The following is a 21185-nucleotide window of genomic DNA, read 5'->3' as shown; positions in this document are numbered from 1 at the left end:
TCCACCTCCTCCACCCAAACAATCCAAGTCCACCATATTATTGGCCTTAAACAAAACTTCAAAAACCTTTTATATCAAATCAATACTTTAGAAAATTTGGGAACAATTTAGAAAGAAAACAGTTGCAATTTGGGAACAATAGGTCGGGCTTCGGGCTCGGGCCTAGGCTTCGGACTTTTATGAGGGTCGGGCTCAGGCCCCAATTACAAGCCTGACAATCAAGCCGGGCTCAGGTATCAGATTCTATTAATAACTAGTGAAAGACCTACCCGGCCCATGAACAGGTCTATCTACCTATAACCTGGGTGCTACACAGGAACAGTCCACGAGTTTTGACCCTAAGGAGGATATCATGAACTCATTCCGTAATCATCTAGAAGTATAGTAGGGCTCTACGTCAAATTGCCAACTTAGTTACTAGTACTCCTACTTCATTTGCATCTACATTAGGTAATGCGGCCTCTACCTTCCATGTTTCCACTACCACTGATTCCCCTTGGATTATTGATCTAGGGGCCTCGAACCACATGATTGGTAAGCCAAATCTTTTCCAGTCTTATAGCCTATTGTCCAAGAGAGATAAGGTGAGGCTTGCAGATGGATCATTCTCATCCATTGCAGGCCAGAGATTAATATCTCTTCCCCATGGCCTCGACCTTAATAATGTGTTACATGTACCTAAACTTCCTATCAATTTTCTTTCCATTAGTAGTATCACAAATTCTTTAAAATGTAGTGTAACCATTTTTTCTTGGTTCGTGTATTTTTCAGGATCTAACTTCTAGGAGGATGATTGGTAGAGGAAGCTTAGTAGATGGTCTCTATACTGTCGACAACAAGGCTGGTTTCTTAGTGTCATCTTCAATTGGGCCATCTTTAGAGTCACATAGTTGGGTCAATCCAATAAGAGTCGAGTTTTTTTGTGGCATGATCGTCTAGGCCATGTGTCCTTTGAAATATTAAAGTGTTTGTTTCTGTTTTTATTTAAGTCATGTTCGATGTCAAATTTTCAATGTCAAATGTGTCAACTGAGCAAACAATGAGAACAACTTTTCATTTATGTAATAAAAGAGAAAATTTCCCTTTCCATATTGTGCATTCTGATGTCTGGGGGCCTACTACTATAACTTCAAAGGGTGGATATAAATACTTTATCACATTGATTGATGACTTTTCCCATTATACATGGATATTTCCTATGTGTACCAGAGACAAAGTCCCAAAGATTATAAGGGACTTCCAAAGGATGGTGTTCACATAATTTCATGTTGAGATTCTGATCTTTCAATTAGATAATACAAAAGAATATTTCCATGGTGAGCTTAATGAATTTTTTGCTTCCCATGGATCCCTTCACAGGAATTCATGTGCAAGAAGACCACAACAAAATGGTGTTGCTAAAAGAAAGAATAGACACCTTCTTGCAATAGCATGAGGGATGATGTTACATATGAATGTGCTGAAACGTTTCTAGGTAGATGTTGTACTTGCTACTGCATATGTCATCAATTGCATGCCCTCTAGAGTATTGAACTACAAGTCCCCCCATCAATTGTTGTTTCCTCAATCCCCTTTGTTTTCCATCCCTATGAGAGTGTTTGGTTGTCATGCCTTTGTTCATGATTTGTCTCCTCGTGGTAAGTCGGACCCTCGGTCTATTCTATATATCTTCCTTGAGTATCCCTCCTCTCAAAAGGGGTACCGGTGTTTTGATCCTGTTGGTCATAAGTACTTTGTCTCTATGGATGTTTCCTTCTTCGAGTCTGAACCGTTCTACCCTGCTTCTCCTCAGGGGGAGAGTAGTACAGAGGAGGAAAAACAGGTTCACCAAGTCTCTCTTCCCTCTATTCCGAATCCAACTCCATTTCGTGTCTTCCTGCGTACATGCCTTAAAGACCAACAGTGTTCTAAAGAAGTAGAGCTATCGGATACTGAGCAACCAACGCCATCAGACTCCTAGGAGGTAAGTCCAAATGAACCAGGCACCCTTGTCCCTATTGATTCCCCTATTCCCATTTCAGTTGTGGATGAACTTGACATTCCAATTGCTCATAGAAAGGGAGTCAAGTCATGTACTACCAAACACCCTATTACCCACTACGTATCTTATGACCATATTTCCCCCTCTTACCATGCATTCTTATCTGTTGTTGATAGTATTCCCATACCCAAAAATGTGGCAGAGGTTCTAACTTATCTTGAATGGGCAGATGCTATGAAGGAGGAGATCAATGCCCTCCATAAGAATCACACTTGATAGTTAGTGGATGTTCCAAAAGGGAAACAACCTGTGGGGTGTAAATGGGTGTTTATAGTGAAACACAAGGCTGATGGAATGGTAGAAAGATACAAAGCGAGGTTGGTAGCATAAGGGTACACTTAGGTTTATGGTATTGATTATGATGAGACATTTTCCCCTATAGCGAAGATGAATTCAATTCGGGTTTTGTTATCATTGGCTGCAAATCTTGACTGAGAATTACATCAACTTGATATAAAAAATGCTTTCTTAAATGGTGATCTAGTTGAGAAAGTCTCTCTATGGCCTAAAACAATCTCCTAGAGCATGGTTCAATATGTTTCATATGGCAGTTCAGCAGGTAGGATTCAAACAATTTCAGTCTAATCACACTCTCTTTGTTAAGAGGTGTTAGGAACAAGTTGCAGTGTTGGTAGTGTATGTGGATGATATCATTATTACAGGGAATTGGAGCTCTGAATATAAAGGTTGAAGGAGTTCTTGGCTTCCTAATTTGAGGTAAAGGATCTGAGTCCCCTAAAGTACTTTCTTGGGATTGAGGTTGCCTGCTCAAAAAGGGGTATCTTCATCTCTCAAAGGAAGTACATCCTAGATTTGCTACAAGACACAAGCAAGCTAGCTGCAAAACCAGCAGACACCCCTATGGATGTTGATAATAAATTGGGCAGTTGTGATGGTGAACCTCTAAAAGATGTGAAACAGTTTCAAAGACTAGTGGGAAGATTGCTTTACTTGTCCATGGCACGCCCGGACATAGTTTATCCGATTGGTGTTCTAAGTCAGTTTATGCATTCCCTTAAGATACCACATATGAAGGCTGCAGAAAGAATTCTTAGGTACCTAAAGAAGTATCCAGGAACTGGCTTGCTATTTCATAAGCACAACCATTAAGCGAAAGTCTATACAGATGTTGATTGGGCAGGTGATGTGGATGATAAGAAAACCACAAGTGGGTACTGCACTTTTGTGGAAGGAAATCTATTGATATGGAGGAGTAAAATATAAAATGTAGTTGCAAGATCTAGTGCTGAAGCTGAGTATAGGGCTATGGCCCATGGGGTAGCTGAAGCACTTTGGTTAAAGAATTTACTAGGGGAGCTTGGGTTCCCAATTAATAGCCCCATGTCTCTCTACTGTGATAATAAGGCAGCCATAAACATTGCTACTAACCCTGTCCTAGATGACAAGACAAAACTCATTGAAGTGGACAAGCACTTCATACGAGAGAAATTAGAAGAGGGTGAAATCTGCACGCCATATATTAACTCCAGGGAGCAGCTGGCTGATGTTCTCACAAAGGGACTTCCACACTTACGACATAATGAGCTATGTGACAAGTTGGGCATGATAGATATTCAACCCAACTTGAGAGGGAGTATTGTTAGAATGATTTCTTAGTTGTTTTTGTTGTTATAGTCTTTTGTGTTGTTAGTCTTAGGGTGTTGTCAGCTTGTTTACTGTTTTTTTATTGTTGTTTTTATTAGGGTGTGCTGCCAGGGGCAAGCATGTAATTTTCCCTCTTTTATTTTTTATCTCATTGATATAAATAGAAAGCTGGGTGCTGCCAGATAAGAGTTTTGGCTCCAACCAGCCATTCTCTCTTCTCCTTCTCTTCTCTTCCTCTTCTCTTCCTTCTTCTCTCTTCTTCATCCTTTCTTCTCTTCTTCCTAGAAGAAAACAAATATAATTGTTTATATATTATATATAAGCAATTTAATAAAATAAAAACGTACTTTCACATAGTAGAGTACTATATGTTGTAAATATTGCACCCCAAAGAATTGCACATTTTAGATTCTAAATCCTCTAAAAATTTTGCAACATTTATAATCTCCATATACTCTCCATATATTGGTACCATAAATCACGTCTCTAAACCTTAGAATTTTCTATGTTTGTGAATGAAGTGGACTAAGTATTTTAAAATAACCCTTTCTCACTAGGCATTTTGGTCATTTTAGCAAGTTAAGGCCACCTAAGTACTTTAGAACTAACTTCCCTCCATCGTAATGATTAATGGCATAGCTTACAAGAATTTTATGGTTCTTACTAGGCTTAAGAATATAACTACCCCAATACTATTATTAGACTTCTAGTATGGATTCACAGGTTCTGAGACCTCAAGTTAGTTGATGTCCTCAAATGAAAAGAGTAAAACTAGACAAACCTAATTTTCACCCCATATTGTAATATCAACTTTTTATTATTCACATAGACATAAAATCACACGTGTACACATGCACACACATAATTAAAACTTACATTTGTTCAAGATTGATTAAATTCCCTAATTGCGAAGGGAGTGCTCCTGAGAAATTATTGTATTCCAAAGACCTGTGCAAAATACAAACAATAAAAATACACACTTTTTAAATTAAGTATTAAATTTATTCCTTTTTCTTACCAACATAAAATATGAAACCAATCAACATCGTATTAGCATTTAGTTGCCGCAGTTATATACATGGTTGCAATTAATTACAGTTTTCTAGCTTTTATTCTGATAATTCTCTAATCATTGTAAATTTTCATTTTCATAGCTTAGAAGGTTTTATATTCCCAATCTTTACTCTCATGGAGGGGTGACCACTAAAAATTTTATTGATTATTTTGATAATTACTATGAGGGGTTTAGAAAACTTACTCTTCTAAAGGATTCATTAGAAATGGAAAGGTTCATATAATTGCTCTCTATCCAAGTATGTTTGGAGACTGTCTAAGAGCCGAAGTCCTATAATGCAAGGAGTAAAAAAAGCAAGATCAAAAGGATAAAAATTGGAGGGAAGTTGCAGGGACTTCTATACCTAAGAATGCCATTATTCCTGTTTGGTTGCCACTGGAAAAAGGATTCATTAAGCTGAATTTCGATGCCAGCAATATGGCCAATTCAAAGGTTGTCAGGAATAGGTGGGGTGTTTAGAATTGGAAAGGGTCATATAATTACTCTCTATTCAAGTCTGATTGCTTTCGGTGACTCTCTAAAAGCTGAAGTCCTAGCATGCTAGGAGTAAAAAAGCAAGAAGCCTAAATATTAAATGGATAATCATTGAAGGTGATTGCAAGTTGGTGGTGGGTTGGTTGCAAAGCAATGAGATGATGTTGAAATTCAGAAATGACAAGAAACAATTTAGATGGTTGACTAAAGACATGGAAGTGAAATTCCAATTGGTAAAAAAGATTGCCAACAACTTGGTGGATACATTAGCTAACAAGGGATCGGGAGAGCAATTTCTTTGGGCTCAATTGTAACAAAAAGATAGGAAAGTGGGGAGAAATAAGGGGTTTTATCTCTCCTTGGCTTATTTTAGAGATGATTGAATTATCTTTTTCATTAATAAACTCCATGGTTGTTGATAAAAAAATACATATAATAATATCAATAGAATAGTGCTAATTAATTCTTTTGCCCCTAGGGTGCTTGGAGCTTTAATTAGATGCATAACATATGGGTCAATCCACCCAACCCATGCTTGGCAGTCAAAATCAAACCTTGATATTCATTCTGGATGTATCAAACTCTAGTCAAATACCAATTTTGAATAAATTTTATGTTATTTATCTTAGAGAAAAGAACATGGGGATACCCAACAAGATAATTAGGTAATGAAGGTTTTCCATTGTCATTAGATTTGTTACGTGTAACTCATACTCAGTTATTGTTTACATTAGAGAAAAGGTTATGGAGATATCTCACAAAACAACTAGATCCTTAAGGGTTCCAAGCTCCTCTGGAATTGATCCTGACAATGAATTATAAGCAGTAGCCCTGGTAAAATTGAAACAAATGTCACTAACATAAAATGGTAGAAACCAAAACGAATAATGGTAACCAGTGAAATACAGATAAGTGGCAACATTTAGAATTGGTGCATGAATATGAAACAATAAACAATGTGGAAAAGCAATATAAAGTCGAGACTATGTACAGTTATAAAGAGTCACAAAGAAAGACATGTTTATGATGAGATGAATAGAAATAAAAAAGAAAAGAAAAAGTTCAATAACTTTACATTAGACAGATCTAAAGTTACATTGTCGCTCAAAACTAAACATATTATAAGCTATAAAAGAATAATCTAGTGATGTCTATTAGAGGTCTAATATAAAGTGATCCTTCAGTCCCCTAGTTATTGGTTATGACCAAAGAGTATTTAAGCAATGTGTTAAAGTTAGTTTGGGGAGAACTCTTGTCTTTCTTTCCAGCTCACCATCTTACCTTTGTATGAGTTTCACTTACTGGGGCATAGTTGTAATTGCAGCAGTTATGAAATAGAAATAAACCAAGGGTCGAGAGTCAAGCAGACAAAAAGTGGCTTCTCCTTGGTTGCTCTCCCTCTTTCTTCTTCTCCTCTCTCCATCTACTTTTCCACAGTTCTTTATCATCTTTATTCTCTTTTTCTTTTGCTTTTATAACTTTTTAATTTCAGCAGTTATGAAATAGAAATAAACCAAGGGTCGAGAGTCAAGGAGACAAAAAGTGGCTTCTCCTTGGTTGCTCTCCCTCTTTCTTCTTGTCTTCTCTCCATCTACTTTTGCACAGTTCTTTATCATCTTTCTTCTCTTTTTCTTTTGCTTTTATCACTTTTATCACTCCTATGATGTTAAGGTAATGTCAACAACTCAAACTAATGACTACTCAAAAGGACAAAGCAAAAATATCAACAACACTACTTGAAATTCAAACACCTCCCAATTGCTCCCCCACTAATGATCTAACAGGAAAAAGAGGCTCCCTTATTTAAAACCACTGATGCCGATCTCCACAAACTCCTCTTAAGGACTGAGATTAGTCCTCCCCATTGAAGTCATCTTCCTGCCCTTCTTCCTTGACCACACCTCTCCCCTTTCCCCTGAAGTGGTTTTCTTAAGACTCTTCCTTTTTCTTTTCTCAAATTCCTCAAAAGCTCTTCTGGAGAAAACCTCTTTTCCCAAGAAAAACAGACCCCAAAGACTTCCAAACCTCTACATTCTTATACAATTTTCTTTAGATCCAAATTTTCTTGCTTCACTTCCTACACCTCAGAGAGCATCTTGTCAACTTTGCCCAAACCTTCATTACCACCCTCCTTTCCTATAGAGCTCCTTTCCCCTCCAACTCCCCTAAAGAGGCACTGCATTAACATCTTGGCAATGTAGATTTTCACAAGCAAGGACCTTTTGGTTCATGGCTCTAAATTTCACCACATTTCTCTTGAATAATTTTTTTATACCTTTGCTAGGACCTGCCCCAACAAGTCCCTCTTTTAACCACGAGAAAACCATGATAACATGCACAATGTGGGATTTACTTGACCTCTGGGTTTCTTCAAAGCTGTCTTAGGATTGAAGTTTCACCAAAATTTATCTTATTAGACACCTTCCTCCTACACAGATCAACTCCAATATTTCCAACTACCACTTCTACCAAATAATCTTTGCAACTCCTTTGAAGAAGAGCCTTGTCCTTCTCCGCACCATCACATCCATTCTTTTGACTGCAATCATTAACTACCAGCTCTACATCACCAACACTTCTACACCATCCCTCTCCATATTGTCCCCCATAGTACCCCCCCACCTCCTACAACCGCCTCCACACCATTCCCTGATTCATCCTCAATCCCCACTTCCACCCCCCAGAGCAACCAGTGAACAAACAACAAACCTTCTACAACAGCCTCTCTCTCTTGAATCACCGCTTCTTGGATAGAAACCGAGCTAGGCACTAAGCTTAGATCATTTGATTATAGAGGACAAGACTCTAATCCAATCACACCATTTTTATCTCCAGTGTGCCCACCTGTCCCAGCCACCAACTTACAAATTTCATACCAACAGAAGACACCAATACCATCAGAAACTTCCAAGGCCTTCGACACATCCTTCCTTTTCTCTATGATTTCATAACTAGAAGTCACCAAATCCAATTCCCTCTCTTAGGGGTGATCATGGGCCGGGCCGGGCTTTGTACTTATAATAAGGGCTATAGCTTAGGCCCAGGCCCGGGCCCGGCCCAGCCCGGGGTTCCATGCCTGAAACATAATCCCTAGTCTAGGTCAATACAGGCCCGGGCCGGGCCGGGCCTGATTCCAGGCCAATGTCACTCATATATAAAGCATTACATATCTATATATTAAATGACATAACATGCATATAAACTTATTTTATACATTATATAATATAAAGTATTACATATAATATAAATTATACATGTCATGTTATAATATTTATGTATAAAATATATAATATAATGTAAAATAACATGTATACATATGTATACATTACACACAAAATGTGTAAGTTTAAATATATGTGGGCTGGGCTTGAAGTATTAAGCCCAAGTAAGGCCCTAAAATTTGCGGGCCTGATATGGGCCCGGGCCCAAGCCTGGAATTTCCGAGTCGGGCTGGGCTGAAATGATCACCCCTTTCTCTCCCCTTCAAGACCAAGTCGCATCAGTTTTAGCGTTTGAAGCCCCAAACTTATTAAAACTATTTACTGATTTAACACTAAAGCCCCCTACAAACCTTTAACCTCCTTAATCAGTTACTACTATTAAAGGTTTGTAACCTTTTCTTTGCAAAGTGGTCCCTACATGATGCAGTGCTGGCAGATAGAAGGCAAGGCTGATGGGTAGCAGAGTGTTCACACCAATATGCAGTTCACAAGGAAAACAAATCAGGTCGTGACCTGCTCTGATACCATGTCAAACAGCAGGAAAGAGAATAGTAAACCAAGTAGAAAATAGAAAAAAAAAAAAAAAAGAAGAAGAAAGAAGAAAGAGAGAGCACAAAGATTTAACATGGTTCAGCTCAGTAGCCTACATCCAAAGGAGAGAGAGAAAACATCCACTATGAGAAGAAGAGATACAAGACTGACCTCTCTATGCACTCACAACAAATGTCCCCACTCACTCAACCCTAATCCCAAACAAGCAATGGATTAAATAAGCAAGAGGCCAAATTATATTAGAATTACACACAGGCCCCTCTTTCTTCCATAAATACATATAAGTCCCCAAAAAATTATCAATATTACAAATATACCCTTATAACCTCCAACATTCTCCCTAAAAGAAAACCCAAATACAACCAAATACAATATATTTCTCAATACAATGAAGGTAAGCAATAATTTAAAGAGGCATATGGGAGAAGTTATTGATTTCTTGACCATGTTAATGGTTCAAAGCAAGGCAACATCTCTGATTCTAAGTATACTACAGCCTTGAGACCACCACTTCAAAATTAACTTTTAAGAAAGATAGTGTGGCTAGTTCTGGACAGCCACACTCTTCCAATGTCAAACAGATTGGATGTTTCAAGTGCCAAGGTTCTGGTCACATTGCATCCGATTGCCCCAATCAGAAGATGGTTTCTCTTGTTGAAGAAGAGGCCAAAAGAAGATTCACAATATTCTAAGGAGCAATTAGAAGAAGAACTGATTTATGCTGATCAAGGATAGTTTCTCATTATTTGTCACAACTTTAATGAAATCCATGTGGAAGAAGAAGCTTGGCTCAGAAAAGACATCTTCCATACATGTTGCACTTCTCATGGCAGGCGTCTGACATCATTGTTGATGGAGGAAGCTGTACAAATGTGGTAGTTACATCTATGGTAAAGAAATTGAACCTGAAGACAAAGAGGCATTCTCACCCTTACAAGCTCTCATGGTTTTACAAAGGAAATGAGGTAAGAGTTGATAAACAATACTTGATTCAGTTTTCCATTTGTAAGAAGTACAAAGATGATGTGATGTGTGATGATGTTTATATGGATGCTTGTCATTTTCTTCTTAGTCGTCCATGGCAATGTGATAGAAGAGTTGTTTATGATGGGTTCAAAAATACTTACTCCTTTTTCAAAGGTTATATTAAGCCTTTCCAAATTACAGAGTATTCCCAAGCCTTCTAAAGTGGAGAGAAGCAACTTATTCTCTAAATATGACGAGATGTTAGAAGGAACTAAGGAAGCTTATGCTCTTACAATGGTGAAAGAGAATGAACAAAAAAGTGACACCCCTCCTATGTTAAAACCCATTCTTGAGGAAGAAGATATCGAATGGGAAACCCTCCAATTTTTTACGAAGAACCCATTGCCCAAAAGGAAGCTTTTGACATCCTTGATGAACTTGAAAATCATGGAGACCACACTTGTTATATTGGAGATTTGACTTACAAAGTTGCAAAGATCCTTATTTACACCAATTTGATCTAAGGAAAACTGGCCTCTCTAAGGAACATGAAATAAACTTCAAAGGTTGAGAGATTTAGTGAAGGAATTTTTCTTGGTATTGGAGGTTTACACCACCAATTACCTATCAAGAAGTCATTAACAAAGCAACACAATGGAAGCATAATCGTAAGTCATTCTTAGGGATCTACTAAGACCCGAGGACAAGTGTTCCTCAAGCAAGGAAGCTTGACATAGGAGTGTTCATATGCAAAGAGTGCAAAGATCAAAGGATATGAACATCAGTAAATTGATTTTATAAGGAGATTCAAAGCTGGTGGTGGACTGGTTGCAAAAGGAAGAAGCAAGACTATAGAATTACAGCAATGAACAGAAGAAATTTAAATGGCCGATACAATATATGGATGTGAGAGTTAGTTGGGTTAAAAGAACAGCTAATAGTTCTGCTGGTGCTTTGGTAAAACAAGGGTTGGGAAGAAATCAATTGTTTTGGACTCAATTGTAACTATGCTTTTAATATTCGGTGAGAGTTAAGAGTTCTTACCTCTCCTTTGTAATTTGTTTTTTCTGTTTTAATGAAATCTGAATTTATTTATTGTTCAAAAAAAAGATTCAATCAGGTCTCATCAAACCAACATCCATTTCTACTTATCTTTTGAATAGAAAATGTTTTAAAGTCTTTGAGGGAAAAATATATTTCAAAATTTGATATGCAAATTGATTCATTGCATCTAATCCCCAACTTAAGAGGGAGTATTAGAGTTGATTATACACATGACCATGTTTGAATCTATTTTACTTTTGTCAATTCTGTTGTAACTATAGTCATCAGTTCCTATCATTGAGGAACACTGTTACACAGCACCACGTACATATATACAATCAAGATTTCACTTGTAAAGTGATAATGAATACACAATCAAAATTTTACACATTCCTTATTATTAGGAACAACCAAGTATATTGAAACATTTAGGAACCTATATATATATATATATATATATATTATGCTGCATATATCACAGCCCCCTTAACCAAACTTATGAACTCACAGATCATGTTTTAGGCAATTGCATCAATAGCAGCCCTTAACCAAATTGTGTCAACCAAAGAAATTAAACATGTTACTAAACAATATATGTTGTACTATAGAAATTTCCTCTCTTGCCAAAAGCATACTATGCCTCAAATACACATAAATAAATTGAGTAAATCTCCATTTAAAAATGCATTTTTCATATGTAGTTGATGAAGTGGCTAAGAATATTATGCTGTTAGAGTTAGGAGCACTCTCAATGAGTTCATTTTGGTTACCGGTGCAAAGGTCACCAAATAGTCAACTCAATGGGTCTGTGTATTACCTTTTAACAACCAGTGTTTTCTTGTATCTCTCAATAGACCTATCAGTTCTATACTTTATTATGAAAATCCAAACCCACTAATTCATAACAGTTAGGTAAGTCCACGACCTTATATGTCTAATTTTTATTAAAACCTCCATTTTAATTCACCTAACTTCCTTATACTTAGCTCTAAATGGGGCATTCCACATGGCCATGGGAATGTCAACATTCTGAAACTCAGAATGATGGGTAACTATACCTATAATCCTATTACAGTTGTGGAAAAAACTTTAGAATAAAAGTGGGAATGAACTTCCCTCCTTGATAAAGGTGTCCTTCCTTCTAAGGACTCTAACCTGGCTAGGAGCTAAAAGAACAAGAAACATCAATAGCAACCTCATACTTTGAAGTGTCTTTTTTACTAGTCCATAGCTCATAAGGAGTTTTTAGAATTAAATTGGTTGGAACTTTATTTAACAAATAATTACAATCTTTAATGCATATCCCTAGAAAGTTAAGGGAATTCTAAGAGACTAGTGGCTTAGAAAGGATTGGATCATATCTAATGAGGTTCTTTTTCTTCTTTCTACCACACCATTGAAAGGATCCTAACTTGTTTGTGATATTAGCATACCCAAACCATAAAAAGTCATTGGTAAAAACAACAACATAAAAAGTCATTGGTAAAAACAACAAAGTAAACATATCCACCTCTTGCCCTAATATTCAAGGGCCACATACATCAATATATGCCAAAGTCTAACACACTTATGCTTATTAGGGATTTTCCTAGAAATGGTCTTTTTATCATCTTACCTTGTAAACAATGTTTTTCTACAAAAAAAAAAGTAAACAATGTTTAAAGTAGGAATATACTATTAGAGAATCTAAGGGACTATCCTTTACTAGTCTTGTGAATAAAATAACATTAATATAACCAAGTCTAAAATTCTATAGGTAAGTGGATTAATGGTATCATAAATTCTCTTATGAAAGCTATTAGGTGAAACTTTTTCACTTAGTTTCTAAAGAAGGATACAAGACAAAGGAACCATTCTCCATGTTTCTTGAAATAATGAATTTGTTTATTCAATTTTGTAGTAATCTTATTACTAGAAACAAGAATGACCATCACCCCACAATTTAGAAACAGAAATCGAATTTCTTATTTAAGGTATAAAAAACAATCTTTTAAACATCAAAAATCTTCCTTAATGCTAATTCTATTGTTCTTACGGAAGTAGCCTCAACTGTTATAGAAGTCCCCAGGTAGATTACCATCTTAATTATCCTCAATAAGCCTTCCACTTTCTTCAAACCTTTACAAAGTGCTACACATATGAGAAGATGCTTCTAAGTCAATACATTAGGTAGAAACAAAAGTGAGCAACACATTTGTATCAATGATCTGAGCTTAGAACATATCTTCAGAAAGCATGTTCTTCTTGATCAATTCTAGGTGTGGACAGTTCTTCTTCCAATATCTGACCATGTTTCTTCAGGGCCTTCTTCTCAAGATTTCTCTTCCATTTTCTATTGGACTTAGAACAACCTACTTCCATAAGTAACAAGTTTTTCCTTCTTTATTAATTCCTTTGCTGTGTAATATATTACAGAGAGCAGGAAAGGTGATATTTATCTTGTTTATATTTTTATTCAATATAAACTAATTACAGAAAGGAAGAAAAGATGTGAATATTGCTTGATCTTAATGTTAAATCTAAACCAGTCCTTGAAACTTCAGTTCATAAATGTAACCAATCATCTCCATGAAATGATCATGAACTAGAGGCTCTCAGTCATTCTATGATCATCAACTGTTTGAAGACCTTTTGCCAAATAAAACAATTCTGCTCTTTAAACATCGTCTTTGAGAACTATAAAATTTCCTGTACTACTTTTTGAAGCGAAGTGAAATTAAAGTAGAATGTAGCACTTGGCAAGAAAATGCTATGTTATTCTTAGCATATGATGTAAATATTTCAGGTCTGGGAATGTCTAATATAATATTATTCCTAGATCAATTCAAATTGTATTTCTAAGTAAAATGTCGGCTAGCTTACTTGTAAGGTATCTAGATGGTTGTAGCAGAAACTTGGAAGTTGGAATCAAATCCCACTTTTTATCATTTACTTGAGGGCTTTATGATTAGATGGTGTATAAATAGTGAACAACTTTTGGGGCTGCAAACTCAAGCCAATTTGAGATTACCTCAATCCAAGGCTATCAAAAATCAGCTCTGTGCTCAGCCCAAAACCATATGTCTAAAGTTTGAATCAAATCAAACTTATTGCATTTTTTCTATTCATCCTGTGGTTAATAATTTATTTGCTTTTTTATTTTTATTTAAGTACATACATATATACTAGACACATTTTGTAGTCAAAATATATGTATGTATTAGTGTAGTCTTATGGATATCTTGATGTCTGCACTTGTAACCTTAATCTTAATGTCTACCCTAAAAATATATATGATGGTCATTTTTTACATTTTCATTTCATTTTCTCAGAGAAAGTATTCAATTCAGTCACATGTCTCAACATGGGGTGCTCCCAAATTCTTACCACTTACGTGCAGTATTCAAAAAATTCTTTACCAAGCATGATTGTGGTGCATCAACATCTCTCATAGTTCCAGTTTGGATTAAATTTTGATATTTTCCATTGTATGCTTAAAAAATTAATAAGAGTAAACTTTCAGGTGAGAAATACTAGTAAATAACAAGTTTATCAACTCTTGAATAATAGTAACTAACAAGTTTTCAGGAATGAGTTTTACTTACAATACTTGCAATTTAGTTAAGTTGCCAAGAAATGCTGGTAGGGGACCTGTCAAGTGATTCTTATCCAACTTCCTGCAAAAATATTAATTACTCTTCACTTAATGCGTGGATTTAAAACTGTATAGCATTGTTCTGCAGAGTCCACATCACAATTTTTTGCCAAACCTCAACCATGAAAGCCCAAAGCTACGCCAACGGGCGTAGCAGATATTTATTCAAAAGGAAAGCCATGTATACACCAATAATAACAATAAAGGAAGAAAATGTTGATCACCATGATAGCCAAAAACACCCTTAGCCTAGAATGAAGTGCAGATATTTTAACAGAGCCTATAATATATATAGGCCCATGTTTAAGAGGGTATTTTGAGCATATTTAAAAAGCTCAGTTCAATTCAAGTACATGAAATTGAAAACAACTTGTGGAAGGGAGAAGAAACCATACAGATATTCGAGATAAGTCAAGTTGCGGAGCTCTTCCGGAATTCCCCCTTGAACTTTCGCCCCCATATCCATTACTTTGCTGGCAAAACGAACACCATAAGTGAGATTTCTCATTCTGTTTTCCCAACCCAGTAGCTACATACATAACAATGAAAGGGATGGAGTGAGAGAGCACTTACAGGCGTGTAATATGACAAGTAGAACGATTGTTGTATTTGCAATCGCATATAATCCCCGGGTTGAATGTCTCAATGTCAATGACACCTGCGACGCTTGCGATGGCAGAACCACTGCAGACATCTCCCGTCGTATTCCACTGATAAGCGGAGTCGGAATCCTGGGATGAGATTCCCCATCTTTGGAAGATGGTGTTTAAAGCTGCCACTGTACCACCCCACCATCAACCTCATCACTTCGTTAAGTCAACGTACTGTTATGTTTACACAAACCAGTAGAAGAGTTTTGCGCAGTTTCATTTTCAATTTTCGTAACCGCAAACATATAGCCTAAACAGCAGTGACCGGTGGATGCGCAAAACACGTTTGGAGTTCTTATGCCACGACATCGTGGCTAAAACAGAAAATCATGGCCTTAGATGTGGTCCCATCAACAAATCATTTCATATGAGTTAAGGTGGGGCCATAGCAACAAATCGAAGGGCTTTGATTTAGTAGGTTGGTACCTTTGTTAGGACTAAGGGTGCAATTTGGGCGGGTCCAACCCGATCCTTGACTGATCCAACCGGACCAACCCACAATTTCATATGGGCTGGGTTTGGATTTTGGGTCCTCCGGCAAAGCCTGGGTTCAAAATTTTTGGGTGTTTTAATTTTTTAGGGTTGAATTCAGGCTTAGTCTTTAGGTAGCTTGAACCTGAGCTTAGCTTGATTATATAATTTGTATGATAGATATATTTCCATGTATACATGCATTTTTATTTTAATAAACCAACTCTATTGTATCAAATTTTAGTGCGGGTTGGGCCTAGTTGAATAGTTTGGACTTGACCTCAGGTTCTGGCTAGTCTCAAGCTTTGGGCTCAATTCTTAGGGTTGGACTTGAACTAATCTGAACCTGGCCCAGCCAGCCTGATTTGCAGTCCAAACTAGGACCACAACTTCATCCAGGTTAGCTAGAACCGGATCCAAAAAAAAATGTCAAGTTGGATTAGGTTGGGAAAGCCGGTTAAGTTGATTTTTGGGTTAGGGTTAGGGTTGATTTTTTTCAACCCAACTTTTATTCAAAACATTTCTTTTTTTTTTTCTCTTTTCATTTTTATACTAAAAGAACCAATAAAATCATTAAACAAATAAATGTCAAAGAAAAAAAATATGATCAGCATATGGTCATGGAAGTTGAGTTTAGGTCTCCTAGTATGCGATGAGAGAAAGGTAGGGTTGGGCCACCATCTCTCGTTAACTTCTCTAGTTAAGAAAGAACAGGAGAGGAGGAATGTAGAAGGCAGTCACTGGTTGTTGGGGTATGGATTTCCCTGGTTCTCTTTGAAAATTAAAAAAAATGATTGAAAGATAAAAATTTCTTTTTTTTTTTTGAAGGTTAAAAGGGTATACCCGCTGGTTGTTGGGAGTATATTGAAGTCTATTTAAAAAATATAGAGTATATTTAAGTATATATTATGGATCAGTCTGAGTTTCCAAGTCTGGCCAAGAATGATCATTCCTGGTTAGAATAGACTAGTTCAGGTTGAATAACAGGTTGGAGCTCAAAACCACAGTTGGACAAGGGTTGAGGTCAACCTGACCTAATCCGCCCCGACTTGCACCCTGAGCATTATAGAACCAAACAAGATGGACCAATAAAATGCTAGGAATGCAAATCGGATGTAATCCATCCTAAATTAAGATCCAATTAAATGAATCACATGCCTTTCAATTAATAATGATCTTGGGCCAGGGCTGATCTGGGACCGGGTCAGGATTTTTACATGGGTAACAACGTTTTAAGACTGCCAGATAATATATGTATGGGCCTGGACCAAGCATCCAGGCTAGCCCGCATTATGTTCGGGCTTATACTCCAGACCAGAAGAAATGGAGTTGAAAGCATGATTTTTAAAAACGAACCGGTAAGGGGTATGGTTATCGAACGGTCTGACCGTTTCGGCTCATTCTGATAAAAAATTAAAAACTTGGGAAATGGTTAAAACAGTTCGAATTGTTCGAATAATTAATCGACCGGGTCAGCAGTTTGTTGATCAAAATCAACGATTTTAGAAAAAAATAATTTTGGAAAAAAAACGAAACCAATTAAGTGATCGATTCCCGGTTTAACTGTCCGGTCCGATCCAATTTTAAAAACAGTGGTTGAAAGACAAAAACGGGCCAAAATTAAGAATGACAATTTCCCGTCCTTATTGGGTACCTGGCCTCCCAATGGGTCGGGGACGGAGACTGCTCTAGCGGGGCAGGGACAAGGATGGCATCCAATTGATATACCAGATCAGGACAAGGATGGGAGTGGAGAGTGAAATCCCCGCCTCGCCCCAACCCCGAATGCAATTATATATATTAAATATTTTAAAATATTATTTATATTTTAAATTTTGAAAATAATTTCGTATAATTATAATAATGCTATTATACAAATTTTAATTTTTATGTTATATTGGTGTTAATGATGTTAATTAAATGTTAAACCCATTTAAGTTAGTGATTTTTATTTTTCCTTTAAGTAAATATATTTTTCGCAAAACAAGTTTTCAATTTAAGAGAAAAGAATTCGGGGATTTGGGTCCCCAATGGGGAACCTGCCTCCATTGGGGATTGGGGGTGGAGGCTGGGTTTTTTTCCTCAGTAGGGATCAGGATCGAGAATGGGGAGCATAGTCCCCACCCCCCCTTTTTGAAAATGACCAAAAACTTTTAGAACCCATAATTTTTTATATAGACATATATAGAAAGTCTTTGTTTTTGTTTTTTTTTTTTAATGGATACAGAATTTGGGGTAACCCACCCCAATAAATCCATAGTCCCACCACCTCTACTGGAAGAAGCCAACAGCTGTACCAAATGAGCCACCCATAAGAAAATGTACACAAATTTTGCTCTTACGTATTGGCATGCTTCCCCCATTATGACACCAAGGACCAAAAAAACTTTTAGAAACCCTAACTTTTTATTTGGTGGTCATAAATTTTATGTATTGGCATGCATTCTCATTTAATTTTTTTTTGGTTTCCCCTTTTTGACATGGGGTCATAATGAGTTCCATGAAATTGGACTTTGAGGATTCTCACTTGTCCTGTGCAAAAAGATTTCCACGTATCAGACATCCTGTAAAATGCTGGTATGTGGAATTTTATGATATAGGAATGAATTGTGACCACACTATTCTCTATGTATTGGCATCAATGTTCAAAGAAGCAGATTGAGAATCAAATTGGAAAATAGAGAAGTTTACAAGGCGAAGAATCAACCAAGGTCGAACCATGTATATATATATATATAGCATATATATATCAAACCTTCTTTCGAGTTTTCTGACATGGATCCCATTTTCTTGAGAATTAGGGTCAGTCTGTGCTCACAACATTCCAACCACCTTTTGCAATCTTGCATTGGGAATATCTCCCATGAAATAAAGTATATAAGTAGCGAGATATTCTCAATGCAAGGCTGTAAAAGCTGCTCGAATAGGCTTTGCCCTGATCGAAGCAGAATTCCCGTTTTTGATAGATGCAATGTCAAGTATGAACTCATCTACAACACATCCCAACCATATACTGAGATTTGGGAATATTTTTCATTGACAAGTATGGAAAATGTTCCCAATACACGCTAAGATGTACATGTGGACCACCTGTGGGGTGTGCCCTGTGAGGAGCTGATGTGATGTCCAAATATGAGGCAATAAAATCCAGTCATGGTATTACATCAGAATCAAATAGTCAAATATTGTAACAAAAAAATCCAATTCGGAATTGATGCCAATACACAAGTTGGGCATTGGTGACTAGGATAGGATGTGACCACATAATCCTACGTGAATTGGCATTTCCCATTATGATATTGGGTCCCATTATGCCCCATGAAGTTAGAGGTTGAGGTTTCTTATGTCCTCTGAAAAACTACGATTTTCTCATACTAACAGGACTCTAAAACCAATCAATTAGACTCCATTTGGAATAGTGCAAATACAAAAAAAAAATGTTTAAAAGCAATAAAAACATTCCAAAAAATGAAATAAATATGTAAACATGAAAAAACATGTTTTCTGTCTTGAAAAGTAAATCTATTTTTAAATCCGGTTATTTTGATTTATTTTGCAGCAAGAAAAAGAACTCATGTTGGAAGAAAAAAACCTTTTAATTTTTAATTAAGAAAGCATACAAATGATAGACTGCTTCAGATCTAAGATTGAAGTAAAGAACAACCAAGAAATGGTTAAAAGATCTAATCGCAAACAAGTAATTATCCAAACAGTGAAATCAGTAGGTTACATCTTGTCCAGCTTCATGAATATGAGCTCGGAAGATAATTAATCTCTTTCATAATTCAGCTGTATCACTGTATGCAAACCACCTGACATACGGTTTCAGCTATACTAATCACCTAACTCAAGGAATTTGTATCATCACAAATTCATAATAACAACCTGAACAAACAAAGTTGCAGTCGTACGTCGATCAAATCAAACTGACAAGTATCAAGAGAGAGAGAGAGTTGCAAAAGGTACCTTCAATCGGATCCGTAGTAGCTTTGGCAGCTGTTTGGGCTTCGGATTTATCGATTAGGTTGAATGACAAAATACAGCTGCAAACAAAGGTAAAGGCCAACGAACGATGAAGCTTTGTTATGGGTTTCATTTCCTCTCCGTATTCTCTCTCTGTCTCTGCGCGGAGATGATGACCAAGAGCAGTTATGATTAATGCGTCGTTATGCGAGGGAGAGATATACCTCTTTTATATTTTAGCGTAAAATATAAAAACTTGCCCGAAGATTCTATAATCATAAAAATCTCCCCCCACGGTTTTAAAACGAAAAACCATCTAGCTACATCCCTTTGGTCATTGTTTCAGTCATAGTCTTGAAAACCAGACAGGAAATAGAACAGTTTTGAATTGGGTTAAACAGTTCAACCATCTGGTCTGAAATTCGACTGGACGGTTTTGGGGTCCAAAATTGGACCCAGACTCAACACATGACCAACTCCCGGATCAACCATACAATCTGACCATCCGGTCCAGTTCGATTTTCAAAACCATAGTTATAATAATGGAGACAGTCATAAAAACCTCCTCTGAAGTTTCTAACAATCATAAAGAAGGAAGGTTGGAGGGGGGAGTGCACTACCATTCTGTCATTGTGCATCGTGAGGAAGAAGATAAACAGTATTTGAGTGGATTATGGAGCTGTTGAGACAGGATTATTTTAGTAAAAATAGATGCACATTAATTCATAAAAAGGTAAAATAGGTATATTTGAAAAAAATGATTATCTCTTTAACATTTTCTGTCTTGGTCATCGACGGAAGAGAGGTATTTGTTAAATTTTTCAAAAATAGAAAAGAGGTTTTTATGATTGTTAGAAACATTAGGGGAGGTTTTATATTTTGCCCTTTAATAAATTGCCCTTACTACATGTTAGAGACTTAGATCATCTTTCTACATAATTCAAAATGTCAATTTTGCCTTTCTAAATTTCACTAGTTCACTCTAGCCAAAGAATTTACAAAATAACTCTTTTCAATTTGACCCAAAAAACCTTTTTAACTAAAAGTTAAAAAATTCTTTTGGGTATTTTAATAAATTTTCATATAAATAGATAAACATAAGGGTAAGATCGGTATTTAAAAAAAAACTAACTCGCATCACAACAATGATAAAATGGAGAGTAACTATAGTTTTGTTTCAAAATTATAAGGGAAGTTTTTATTAGAATGAAGCATCATGGGAGATTTTTATGATTGTCAGATACATCAGGGAAGATTTTTTATATTTTACCTCATTTGGATTCTTAAGGAGAGATTTGCTTTGTTTGTTAAAACCACCTACAATTAACAATTTGCATGACTTTGGATGGATTAATAATTTAACTGAAAAGGAAGATTTGACTAATATTGGCTAATTAAAATTCATGTGAAAGGATTACACATGGCATTTTTATTAGCCAATCACGATTGACTTTTATGCCAACGAAAGGAGACTTTTAAATTACTTTTT

At 36.3% G+C, this 21185-nt stretch overlaps 1 protein-coding gene across 3 annotated transcripts in view; it reads right to left on the bottom strand.

Annotated features, from left to right (window-relative positions):
• Positions 1 to 19897, bottom strand: part of LOC148866995 (putative LRR receptor-like serine/threonine-protein kinase At1g56140) — a 69590-nt gene extending 49693 nt beyond the window's left edge. For 2 of the 3 annotated variants that reach the window (XM_088981601.1, XM_088981602.1), the window contains exons 1-6: positions 19700 to 19897; positions 15186 to 15390; positions 15008 to 15085; positions 14563 to 14634; positions 5955 to 6026; positions 4523 to 4594 (exon numbers count right to left, since the gene is read on the bottom strand). In XM_088981601.1, coding sequence (XP_088837727.1) covers positions 4523 to 4594; positions 5955 to 6026; positions 14563 to 14634; positions 15008 to 15085; positions 15186 to 15390; positions 19700 to 19829 — 629 coding nt within the window. In that variant the 5' untranslated portion in view covers positions 19830 to 19897. The remainder of the gene's footprint in view (positions 1 to 4522; positions 4595 to 5954; positions 6027 to 14562; positions 14635 to 15007; positions 15086 to 15185; positions 15391 to 19699) is intronic. The other variant, XM_088981603.1, reaches the window with a different exon arrangement.
• Between the last annotated feature and the right edge of the window lie 1288 nt (positions 19898 to 21185).

This window comes from Nelumbo lutea, chromosome 3 (genome assembly GCF_056320005.1).
Source record: "Nelumbo lutea isolate HS-2025 chromosome 3, American lotus-T2T, whole genome shotgun sequence".
Taxonomy (NCBI): Eukaryota; Viridiplantae; Streptophyta; class Magnoliopsida; order Proteales; family Nelumbonaceae; genus Nelumbo; species Nelumbo lutea.
This window is presented reverse-complemented; position numbering and strand designations above follow the sequence as displayed.